Genomic DNA, 13,019 nt, shown 5'->3' on the forward strand with positions numbered 1-13,019 from the left:
CACACACACACACACACACACACACACACATATATATATATATATATATATATATATATATATATATATATATATATATATATATATATATATATATATATATATATATATATAAAATGCGAGGAAGAAGGAACCAAAGGCCATGAGCCCGCAATAACAGTTCCCTCCAAGAGAAAAACAAAATACAATAGAGAGCCAAATTCAAGATCCGATCATTTTGAGATGCCTGGACACACTGCGTTTGAAAGACTGGAGATCATAGGCAGCAGAAAATACAGAGGGAGACAGTTCCAGAGTTGACCTGTTGCATAAATGAAAGACTGGGAGTAACGGTTTGAAAGACTGGGAGTAACGGTTAACTCTTGCATTAGAGAGTTGGACAGAAAATGGATGAGAGTTTGCTTCCAGACGGGTGCTACGCGCCCGTCGTAGAGGTGGAGGAATGCAAGCAGACAGTTCAATGAATGCACAAAAACACCGGATTTAAATGTGGTTTTGTATGATTTGATCCTCTTAGAAAACCTATGTGACAATGAAACAGTTGTCTGGTGATACTTGTCCAAGGAATAACTGTGCCAGGTTTGAGGCAAATTGGTGAAGAATTAATAAAGAAATGATATCACGCTGAAGCCTTGAAAATCCAGTGATGTGGATACATAACGATATCATCTTGAAAATAAGGATAAGTTCACTAGTCTTAATATTGCCTATGTTGACCGACCTTTTTGACTTCAGGGGCCTGACATAGACAGTCCAGCCATACTTCCACGATAGGTTAAGATCCAGTCGCCTATTAAAAAGGATATCGAGTTATACCAACCACATGCGATGAAGAAGTCTGTCAAATTTTATATAACACCACTGACATCTGTGACTGCGATGTTAAGCAAAAAATATATGAACACACTCCAAACAGGAATGGTAATGTATTATAACAGGACTATCGTGTCAAATGGAAAAATGAAACACATACCCATGGTACATGTAATTTTCATGAGAACTTTCTTGCAGAGACATATAATTCCAGCATTTTTTCTGTAGTGAGACTTCTTTGTACATCGCTACATCTACAAGTCTACTGTATGCAGGTCTATAATTGTGTTCAATTTCTAATGAAGTTAGCTCCAGATTTCTTCAGGGAGATGTAAACAAATATTTCAAGGACATCATATTTTATTATTCATCCTACACATCGTATAAAAATAACAGCTAAATTGGTAAATCATAAAGAGATTACAAAAACTGGAAATCACCTTCGTGGATTTGGATGAAACAGTTATTACCTGAGTCTTGGGAAGAATCAGCGAAGAGTTACAAGGTTTGGAAAACAACTCCAGGAATATGGCACAGGTGAGAGAGAAGGGATATAGAGAGACAAATGGACATGAAAAAAGAAATGAGATACAAGGATAATGGCCATTCTTTCTCCCAGTCCCACCGTCAATGGGACCTATTGTACGTCGCCGTCACCCTCACCCTCATCGCCTGCCGAACGTGTGAGAGAATCCAACGCCGAAGTTGGTAGCCCTGTACGGCAAAGATGGAAGGACAAAGTTAGGGTTCTGAAAGTTTAAACAACCTATGCGTAGATAACTGTATGCTTCATCCAGAATGAATGCTGTGTCCTTTACGCTACTTCAAGACCCAGACATATCACATTCCTGTAGAATATTTACTACTGGAAGTGTTAACGGAACAGTATGGATTTTCACTTTCGGCGATTGACCAACGACCTTATTTGGGGTTGCTGTCTATGCGTTTCGTTTTGCCAGTGATACTGATTATCCAGTAATCATAGTGTCCTTCTCAATATGTATAGTAGTCCTATCATGATTCCCTCCCCCAAAAGCAGAACACCAAAGCTTTAGTCCCTTTCCCATAATGGATAGCGTCTCTATCAAACACTCTCAACTCATAGCTTATAACAGACATACCACTGCCTCTTTCCTACATTCCTGCCGTAGCATCTGTCCCATGTTAAAAAATATTACGATAGTCCTTTTCCCATACTGTAAAACAATCCTTTATATCACATTCATCCCTGGGCGCCAAAAACTCATTTTCCACTCACCTGCCGCTGCTGCCTCTTGAGTGAGAGACTCCGATGTTAAAGGCGGTGTTCTTGTTGGGTCTGAACTCGTAGCCTGCGTTCACTCCCAGGTTCCTGCTGCTGCCCAGCCTGTGTGGGGCCAGACGAACAGACACAAGTAGTGAGCAGGTGGGGAAGAAATATGGTATATGGAGGAAACGAACAGAAAAGTAATAAAGTTGTGTCGAGACTAAAATTTTTATCGGCTCAAATAAACACACGAATAAAGCGTGTACAATAACGATTAGTGATACGAGAACATGTCATAACAAAAGTAGACATTATTATCAGGAGCGGCCAAGACTGATGTGGACTCAGCCCTGTAAGCGGACTCACCCTGGGACCTTGGTTCGGTCGACGGTGAGGCCGCCCGTGACTGTGTGTTTGTTGGATTTATGGCTGATGTTGATGTTGCCGCTGTCACGATGAGCGCTGGGGGCAACCAAAACGTCGTATTAGGTGACACTGTATATGATGCTACAGTATTAGGTACACATTTCAGTATCCTTGTAGTTAGTGCTATCAATAGTAGAATGATTTCCTGCATACGATTTTAGTGACTAAATGAAAACTAATTTCACCAAGATCAAGTGTCAGTGTGATATAGTTTCGTTGTATGTAATCAAACCACGACAGAAACACACACGAAAAGCATGATTTAGTACTGCTAATAACTGTTCAGTCCTAGACACAAACAGACGCCTTACCCGCCGCCCAGATCTTCCCTGTTGACGCCTCCTGACACAGTGGTCTGTCTCCTTCTCCTCACACCTCCTTCCTCTAGAGACTTTCCTCCTGTCGATTCTTCAAGTTCAAGGGACGAGTATGGGTCGACTACAAAGACTACTGGGATGATTTCAGTGTCGACTCCTTCATCCTGTGAGTCGACTAGAGGCAGGGTGGAGGCCGTGCCCAGGAGTAGGAGCAGGAGGAAGGGAGAGACGGTGAGAACGAGGGAGCGCTGCATGTTGGTTGTCCTCACTACTCAGTGAGTGTGATGCCTCCACCTGTCCCACCCACCAGTATATATATCCCAGGACACAGACAAGCACGGGGATTATCCCCATCACGTACGTCCATAGCCAACAATAACATTTTCATTTGTATTCTACCTTGAAGTGACGTAACATCGTTGCCGATGTGGAATTTCCAACAAACAACTCTTCCCTCTTTTCCTACTGTCACTTTGCCTCGATGGTATTGTTGCGTCAGAAGAAAACGTTAGCTGCACAGGTTTTTGGAAACGAGTACAAAGATCTTTAATATGGCTGGAAAAGATTAGAATTTCCCCTCTTGCTCTCACACTGTCTCTACTACATTTCTATTCCCCCCTCCTCTCTCTCTCTCTCTCTCTCTCTCTCTCTCTCTCTCTCTCTCTCTCTCTCTCATTTAAATTTATCTCATTCAGACGTCGTGCGTGTGAATGAGTGAGGATTAGCGAAAGTGTGTAAATGTGACTGTGTGAGTGAAAGTGAATTCGAATGTGTGTGTGTGTGTGTGTGTGTGTGTGTGTGTGTGTGTGTGTGTGTGTGTGTGTGTGTGTGTGTGTGTGTGTGTGTGTGTGTGTGTGTGTGTGTGCTATAATATTCAGTTCATTAGTTTCCTGTACTCAGTGACATCCACTACACATATCCTAACTTTACTGTTCTCTCCTCGGGATGGCATGAGGCTGACCATGGCTGCTCATGAAGAGGTCTAACAGTCTGTCGAGTATTTAAACCATAAAGGTTCCTAATCCCATTCACCTCAATTAATGGCCAACTGTAGCCTTGCTGGAGGGTCAGAGTAGTTAGTAACCATGAAGACTCATTTTTATTTCATAACTAAAGCTTTCACCACTGCCCAGGCATTTGCAGTATCATTCAGTCGTGTTGGTACTGTGTGTTGGGGCGGTTGGGTTCTGGTAATTATGTCTAATGAACACCTTATTGGAGCCGTGTACCACAGGAGAGCTGTGTGGGATCCAAGTGATCCACTCCACAAAAATACTGGAGTGTTGAAGAAACACTGGGAAGATATCTGTGAATAACAGCATACAAATGGTAAATTATAATCGAGCATTATTTTGTCATACGATTGCTTAAGTAACGTTTGTTTCACCGTTGTTATAAAACCTATTAAAGATCATTAATGTCTAAAATTCATATTAGTATTTTTTTTTTTTTATGTCTCCGACCCTGGGCAAAGGCTTTAGAGCATGTATCTCGGGGGCAGTAGCCTATCCCAAGCTCCAGTAGTCCTCCTACACCTCCACATGTCACCACTTCGGCGCTGACACCCACCGTCCATATTGAATACATGCTAGGGCTGTCTCATACAGGACTGGTGTATTGGTATTAGCGGGGTTTTTTTTACATGTCGGCGGGTCTTTTGGTAGATCAGGAAAGTCTACTTTTATGAAATTCAAATCCTTAAACTGTTCCCTGCCCCAGGCGGGATTCGAACCTGGGTCCATCAGGACTGCAGGCCGCCTCTCTACCGATTCAGCCACCGCCTCTATACCCTTTGTTACACTATAGGCTTAACAGATAAGTGTATACAATATATGTATGTGTATATGTGCAGTATATAAGTAATGAACATCGACAATTTTATTATTTATCAATATATAAATCTATGAAATATAATTCAGTAGGTAGTGAATTTCCCAGTTGATATTTCACTATAGGCATGCTTCTGACTATCTATGTCACCCGCGAGGTTGCCGCTTCCTATTTGGACACGCATCGCGTTGACGCTCACCTCGCGGCTCATCGCTCGACGCTGCCTCCCCGCTCGTCGCGTTCGGTGTGGCCGTAGCCTTAATGTTTTCTATTATTCTTAATTAGTGAAGATGGTATTCATGCATTTACGTCTAATATTTCTTTTCCACACATTCCACAAGGCTGTCCACTCTCACACTCTTAGTACAATCGGGGACAAATGTTTGCCAGACATTTCATTTCTGTTTCTCACTTTGCTTCATAATATTCCTAAGCAGAGAGACGATGGGTACGTTGCTCTGCCCATAAATGATTCTCTTGGGTATTCTGCATGAAGGAGGAAAATGACAGGCACGGGCTTAGTAAGAAGTAGATGCAGTATTGATGCCGATCAGATGTTCCTGACGGTACATGTTATAAAAGTGTTTTCTGCGTTCCCATGTACCGTACCTTTTATTATTTTAGTTTTTATTCTCTCCGACTAGGAGACAATGTTTTCACCCCTGTTCGTTTGTTTGTTTGTTAGCAGGATTACTCAAAAACTAAAGGAGAGATTTAGACCAAATTTGGTGGGTAGATAGCCCATGTCCCAGGGAACAATCGATTAACTTTTGGGACCAATTTGAATAGTATTACAGATTCTGGATCCGAAAAACACTTTTTGAGAAACCCTAATCGAAGATGAGAAAACCTAACCCATTATGAAGAGTGGCTTGGAAATTACGTTGCCCTTGTCGGAGAGATGCGCTCCACTGAGTGCCCCTCTAGTTCTAGTAATTAATTTATTTGTGTGTGTGTGTGTGTGTGTCCGACTCTGGGTATAGGCTTAACAACCCGTTCCCTAAGGTTCAGCAGTCCCTTATGTACTATGCACCCCCACATTTCCTCATTTCTGCGGTAACACCCACCGTCCCAACTGAATACATCATATACATGCCAAAGCTGCCTCGTACAGGACTGGTGCAATGGTGGGTCTTATGGCTGATCAGAAAATTTCACCTCTTGAAATACAAATCATTAAATTGTTCCCTACCCCAGCGAGATTCATCTCTTGGTCCATTGGAAGGGCATGCCACCTCTCTACCACTCCGGCTCCCGCACTGTCTCCCTTTCCCTTTAATATTTCTTATCATAGTATATATATATATATATATATATATATATATATATATATATATATATATATATATATATATATTTTTCCATCTAGTCATAAAATGGAACAGTCTGAATTAGTTTTGAAGGGGTTGGAAACATTCTCCATTAACCCCCTGATAACCTATTGTCTCTCCCAAATCAGAAAGGAATCATCTGAAAGTACCAAGATTTAGATAAAAGATGTCATCACACTAAAGAGATTTCCTTACACCGATATTTAACCCTTCCACCAGAGTGCGTTCTATTTATTATATTCATTCCACCGCCAGGCGATTATGTGTAGCTTAGGGAAAACCACTAAGAGCAAAGAAGTTACAGAATAACATAAGTAATCCGTTAAGTTCAAAAATACGCTAAAAAGCTGAAGGGAGGAAGGACAAATTAAAATAAAATATTGTCGTCGTTGTGAAATGATTACTAACGCTTACTACTACCTCTTCTTCTCCTTTCGGCTCTCCCCTTAGGGGTCGCCACAGCGGATCACCCGTCTCCATCTTACTCTGTCTTCTGCATCTTCTTCTCTTACACCTACCACCCGCATGTCCTCCTTCACTACATCCATAAACCTTCTCTTTGGCCTTCCTCTCTTTCTCCTTCCTGGTAACTCCATTTCCAGCATCCTCCTCCCGACATACTCCTCATCCCTCCTCCACACATGTCCAAACCATCTCAGTCTCGCCTCTCTAGCTTTGTCCCCAAACTGACTTAGGTGCGCTGTCCCTCTAATATGTTCATTTCTAATTTTGTCCAACCTCGTCACTCCTAGTGAAAAACGCAACATCTTCAATTCTGCTACCTCCAATTGTGCCTCGTGTCTTTTTGTCAGTGGTACTATCTTCATTCCGTACAACATGCCTGGCCTTACGACAGTCTTATAAACTTTCCCTTTCATTTCTGCAGAGACCCTTCTGTCACAGATCACTCCTGTCACCTTTCTCCACCCACTCCATCCCGCCTGCACTCTGTTTTTACCTCTCTACCACACTCTCCGTTACTTTGTACAGTTGACCCCAAGTATTTGAATTCATCTACACCTTGCAGCCTCATCTACACCTTGCAGCCTCACGGTTCCCTTGTCATCTCTCTCATTTACACACATGTACTGAGTCTTGCTTCAGCTTACTTTCATTCCCCTTCTCTCCAATGCATATCTCCATCTCTTAAGCTTTGCCTCAGCTTCCTCTTGGTTCTCACTACATATCACAATGTCGTCCGTAAACATCATTGTCCACGGAGGCTCCTGTCTAGTCTTATCTGTCAGTCTGTCCATCACCATTGCAAACAAGAAGGGGCTCAAAGTCGATCCTTGATGCAATCCCACCTCCACCTTGAAACCCTCAGTCATTTCTACTGCACATCTCACTGCTGTTACACTATCCTCGTACATGTCCTTCACCACCCTCACGTACCTCTCTGCCACTCCTGAGTTTCTCATACAGTACCACAGTTCCTCTCTCGATACCCTACCATAAGCCTTCTCCAAGTCTATAAACATACACTGCAACTCCTTCTGGCCTTCTCTGTACTTCTCCATCACCATTCTCAAAGCAAATATGGCGTCTATAGTACTTCTGTCTGGCATGAAACCAAATTGCTCCTCGTAGATCCTCACTTCTCTTCTCAGCTTAGCTTCCACCACTCTCCCATACCTTCATTGCATGGGTGATCAGCATTATACCTTTGTAGATCCTGCAGCACTGTATATCACACTTGTTCTTGAAAATCGGAACTAGAATACTTTTTCTCCACTCCTCCGGCAGCCTCTCACCCTCCAGGATTTTGTTAAACAATCTGGTAAACCACGTCACAGCCATCTTCCCGACGCTCCTCCATGCTTCCACTGGTATACCATCTGGGCCCACTGCCTTGCCATCCTTCATCCTCTTCATGGCATTCCTCGCTTCCTCTCTGCTGATCTCTTGCACTTCCTGACTCACTACCTCCAACTCTTCCAACCTTCTCCTCTCTATATATCTATCTATCTATTGCCAGAGGCCTCAATCCCGTTCGGGGTGGCCACAAACAAATCGCCTCCACGTCGCCCTGTCCCCTGCCATTTCACTGCCCTGCTCCCAACGCACACCCCCCCTCTCTCATATACCTCTCCACCCCATCCCTCCATCTCATCCTCGGCCTCCCCCTCCCTCTCCCCCCCTCCACCTCACTCACATACACTCTCTTCGTCAGTCTTTCACCCTCCATCCTCTCCACATGCCCAAACCACCTCAGTGTGTTCCTCATAACGCTTCCTATCACATCCACATCAACACCACAACGCTTCTTTATATCCTCATTCGTCAGTCTGTCTCTCCATGTGACTCCACAGGCTCCTCTTAAATAACTCATTTCCACTGCTCTCACTCTTGACTTGTGTCCTTCCAACAACGTCCAAGCTTCACTTCCATACGTTACAGTTGGCATCACAATACTGTCATGTTGTAACTTTTTCACTTCCATGTTCACTTCCCTGTTTCTTATCACTGCCTTCAAGGAACCAACAACCTTTCTTCCCTGCTGTACCCTTTCAAGCACTTCACCCTCCAAACCTCCATCCTTACTCATCACACTACCCAAGTACTTAAAGGTACTCACATTTTCCAATTCCTCACCATCCAACCTCGCTGTATATTCACTGACTTCACCTCTCCCAAAGACCATCACTTTACTCTTCCCTACATTCACCTTTAGATTCCGTTTCTTACACACTCTCTCAAACTCATCCACCAAGCCCTGCAGCTCCCTTCTGTCTTCACTCAACAACACAATATCATCTGCAAACAACAGTACAGGAAGTTTCCAAACACTATCCTCTCTCACCAAGGCCACTCCAACATCCACCACCCTACCTTGTACCTCTTTTATTACCCCCATCCATGTACAGATTGAACAACCATGAAGACATGACACATCCCTGTTTAAACCCAACCTTCAAAGAGAAAAATTCACTCAGTTCACCATCCACACGCACTGCAGCCTTAGCACCATCATACATACTCTTCAAAGCACTCAACAACTTCCCATCTACTCCATAAATTCTTAATACTTTCCACAATCCTTGTCTATCGACCCTGTCATATGCTTTCTCCAAATCCATGAAATCCGCATACAACTTCTTTCCCTTCTCTGGAAACTTTTCCACTAAAGATCTAAGAATGAATATCTGATCTACACAACCTCTTCCCTTCCTAGATCCTCCCTGTTCTTCTCCAACTAATTCCTCTGTTCTTTCTCTAACTCTGTCATTAAGTATCCTACCATACACTTTTCCAATTATACTGAGAAGACAAATGCCCCAGTGATTGCCACACACTTTTTTTCCTTTTTCCTTCGTACAAGGGAATAATTATACTTGACTTCCAATCCTCCGGGACCCTACCTTCCTCCCAGGCCAATCTCCACATCTTCCACATCCATTCTACAACTATCTCTCCCCCATGCTTCAGCATTTCACCACACACTCCATAATTCCTGGGTCTTTCCTCAGTTTAACTTTCTTCATTGCTTCCACAACTTCCATCCTACTGATTTCTTCCTGTCTTCTCACCTCCCTTTTTCTCCCAGCCATTCCCCAGCCACTTATACTCGCATTACTTCTATCCTCTATGTTCAACAATTCCTTAAAGTGTTCTCTCCATCTGCTCACTTTTTCTCCCTTCTCCACTCGTAATCTACCATTTTTATCTTTCACTCCCCTGCTAACTTCACTTCCACCCAGTCTTACTCTCTTCCCCTCTTTCCAGAACAATTTCTTACAGTCCCTCCACTTTACACTCAAATTCCTTTCAAATTCCTCATCCACTCTCTTCTTATTCTCTCTTACTAATCTTTTCACCTCTCTCTTTCTTTCTACATATAACTCTCTCTTCCGCCTCTCAACTTCTTCCACGCCCCTATTTCTCATCCATTCATTGTATGCTATCTTCTTTTGTGCCACAGCCTGTCTCACCTCTTCATTCCACCACGCTGTTCCTTGCACCCCCCTCCGTCTTCTCTTCATCCCACACACCACATCACATGCTGCACATATTTCTTCTGTGATTATCCTCCTTCCACCTTCTTAGTACACTCTCCTCACTTATCAGTACATTGCCATCTGCATCCTTTATCATTCTAACATGCTGCACATCCCGTCCAGCTCTGTCTCTCTGCCTGGCTAATCGGTACAGGTCTTTTTCCCCTTCTCTACTATTCAACTTCTCGTACAGCTTCTGGTATGCCTTTTCTTTTGCCTTAGCAACCTCTTTCTTGGCTATGTTCCTCGTCTCCTTATATTCCCGAATGCTTTCTTCGTCCATGTGTCTATCCATATTCTTCTTTGCCTGCTTCTTCCTGTTTATGCTATCCTGTACTTCCTCATTCCACCACCAAGTCTCCTTGTCTTCCCTCCTCTGTCCCGATGTCACCCCGAGTACCTTCTTGGCTTTCTCCCTCACCACTTCTGAGATAACTGCCCATCCGTCCTCGTCTTCCCTGCCTCCGAAAGCCTGGCTCACCTCATCCCTAAATTTACTACTGAAGTCTTGCTCCTTCAGCTTCCACCACCTAATCCTTGGTTCAGCTCCCACTTTCCTCTTTGTCTTCACTTTCAGACTTATCTTTCCAACCAACACCCTATGCTGTCTTACTACACTCTCCCCTGGCACTACCTTACAATCACTGAATTCTTTCAAATTGCATCTCCTACATAGGATATAATCTACCTGTGTCCTCCTTCCCCCACTCTTATACGTAATCCTGTGCTCCTCCTTCTTCTACTACCACTAAGTTTTTATTGACCATGAATCCTTAATCACAGTTCATTTTATTATATTGAAGTTTTCTGTTGTCATCTAACAGTTCCATTTATTTCCTACCCGATCTGATCTTGTGCAATCCCGTGAAACAAATTGCTAAATATTTTTCACTAGCAGAAGTTTGGACACCACAGTTTTGATTGTCAAAAGTAAAAGGAAACTAAAAAAAAAAAAAAAGTCGGACTCTGCTCTGACCGCATACTGAGGAACAGGTTTGGTCCCCGGTGCTTGGCTTGGCAGGATGTGCAGTGGTGATGTGCTGTGTCAGGGAGTTGGAAAAGATGATGCTTTTTGTCATTCCAACGCCGAACCCACCAAGTATATATTGATAACGGGTAAAGCTTCAGTGATCTCTGAATGAAAGGAGACCTTATATCAGGGTCTGAAACAAAAAGAAACAACACACGCACGCACGCACGCAAGCACACACACACACACACACACACACACACACACACACACACACACACACACACACACACACACACACACACACACACACACACACAAATAAAGCAAGTGCATGTAGTTTACCACCAAATACATGCCCATACATCCATACATATCCCCAGGTTGCACAAACACATTAACATACACAAATACATACTTATGAATATGCACATCCACGCATGTGCACCCGCACGAGGGCGCACAGACACACCCTGAAACACACACACACACACACACACACACACACACACACACACACACACACACACACACACATTTATGGATACAACGGAACCCATATAATTGCCACAACAATGGTTTCTACACCCCTCTTCCCCAAATCCGGTGCAGTAAACGTTTGGTGTTACACAACAATACCAGTGACGCACAACACAGGCGTGGCAGTAGGAAAGAGGCAGGAGTTGCCGCAGGAAATTCCATCTGAGCAGCACCACCGCACCACACGAAGGCCAAGGTCAGACAAATATCCTGGAAATATGAACGAAACTGAAAATATATCGAGAGGGAAACTGACGTGTTGTCATGCTTGTAAGTGTGTGTTTATACTGGTGATGATGTTGGTACCCGGGGTTTTCCTGTACTGGTGTTCGTCCTGGGATAGACATTATATAGGAGGGTTGGACAGGACAAGGCATCACACTCACTGGACACTGAGGACAGTTAACATGCAGGCCTCCCTTGCGCTCTCCGTCTCACCCCTCCTCCTGCTCCTCCTCCTGGGCACGGCTTCCACCCTGCCTCCAGTCGACTCAGAGGGTGACGGAGTACAATTTGTAGCCTTGGATGTCGACTAAAGAGTTTATAGTATCCCTGTGATCTTTGAGGTCGATCCATACTCGTCCCTTGAACAGGAGGAGGAAGATACAACAGTGGAAAGCTTGGTGGAAGGAGGACTGGTCAGAAGAAGGAGACAAACCACTGTGTCGGGAGATATCAACAAGAAGGATCTGGGTCGAGGGTAAGGAGTATATTAAATCTCTTCTCGAACTGATATGTCAAGAATCTACTTTTGACCGCAGTGACTTATAAATTTATCTTATTTGGCGGGCTTCAGTACTTCTCTGTGCAAAATATTTAATTCAGAGTTCCCTTTTATATTTACTTAGCATATGCAAGGACGGTGGAGTCTTTGCGATAGAGGCGAGAATTTCTAAGGTTTGGCTAAAGTGTGGAAGAATGTATGACCATTTTCACGAAACAAATAACTGGTAACTCTTGCTTTTCTTGTTTTTTGTTTTTATATCGAGATCGTATACTATACATCCCAGTGTCATGGCAAGCTGAAATGTTGATGATGATGGAGGTGGTGATGATGACTTTGATGATAATGATGGCGATAATGATGCTGATAGTCGTAATTATGATGACAATGACGATGATGGTGATGGTGGTGATGATAATTATGTTGATCTTAATAATGATAACCATAACTATGGTGATGATGATGATGACCTTGTATTTTGCAGAGCACATCGTGACTCCGGCCAGGTCACCTTGACACACAAGAATGACCCGCACACCTTCGCGGGCACCCTCAGAGGAGAGCGAACCAGTATTCCTAAGTAAGTTCAACACTCTCAGGCTTCTATGACTCTCTCACACTGAAAAATAAAATCCTTTCACGTCAGCTGGAAAAGCATACTAGAATATTCCCAATCATCAAAGGGTTAACAGAAACAGTATTAATACATTTTGTCCCCTGTGCATCCTCTTAGCTGAATTTAATTGCTTTGTGTTACCTGGTAGGAATTGTTTCGACCAGGATTCATGAGTTGAGTCAGAGTAGTTTGGCTCGTGCACTGAAGG

At 43.4% G+C, this 13,019-nt stretch overlaps 2 protein-coding genes across 2 annotated transcripts in view; one reads left to right on the top strand and one right to left on the bottom strand.

The window, feature by feature from the left end:
* Window positions 1-1,424: 1,424 nt before the first annotated feature.
* LOC145410323 (uncharacterized) lies at window positions 1,425-3,069 on the bottom strand. Its single transcript, XM_080280461.1, has 4 exons — window positions 2,797-3,069; window positions 2,426-2,521; window positions 2,072-2,179; window positions 1,425-1,527 (listed from the first exon to the last, which is right to left on the bottom strand). Exons 1-4 carry the CDS (start codon window positions 3,054-3,056, stop codon window positions 1,479-1,481), a joined length of 513 nt encoding a protein of 170 aa, XP_080136587.1. The 5' UTR covers window positions 3,057-3,069; the 3' UTR covers window positions 1,425-1,478.
* An 8,839-nt stretch (window positions 3,070-11,908) lies between these two features.
* The window catches only part of LOC145410548 (uncharacterized), a 21,386-nt gene continuing 20,275 nt past the window's right edge, over window positions 11,909-13,019 (top strand). Inside the window, exons 1-2 of the mRNA XM_080280670.1 lie at window positions 11,909-12,171; window positions 12,680-12,775. Coding sequence (XP_080136796.1) covers window positions 12,721-12,775 — 55 coding nt within the window. The 5' untranslated portion in view covers window positions 11,909-12,171; window positions 12,680-12,720. The remainder of the gene's footprint in view (window positions 12,172-12,679; window positions 12,776-13,019) is intronic.

The sequence above is a fragment of the Coenobita brevimanus genome, chromosome 10, assembly GCF_032717465.1.
Source record: "Coenobita brevimanus isolate Jiangsu-jjx chromosome 10, ASM3271746v2, whole genome shotgun sequence".
NCBI classification, from domain to species: domain Eukaryota; kingdom Metazoa; phylum Arthropoda; class Malacostraca; order Decapoda; family Coenobitidae; genus Coenobita; species Coenobita brevimanus.

Excerpts from the sequence above, each read along its gene's own strand:
- LOC145410323 (XM_080280461.1), bottom strand. The coding sequence starts at position 3,056 with ATGCAGCGCTCCCTCGTTCTCACCGTCTCTCCCTTCCTCCTGCTCCTA. Across the intron at positions 2,180-2,425 it reads GACCGAACCAAGGTCCCAGG|GCTGGGCAGCAGCAGGAACC; the intron begins GTGAGTCCGCTT and ends GGCCCCACACAG. Across the intron at positions 1,528-2,071 it reads TCAAGAGGCAGCAGCGGCAG|GGCTACCAACTTCGGCGTTG; the intron begins GTGAGTGGAAAA and ends TTTGCCGTACAG.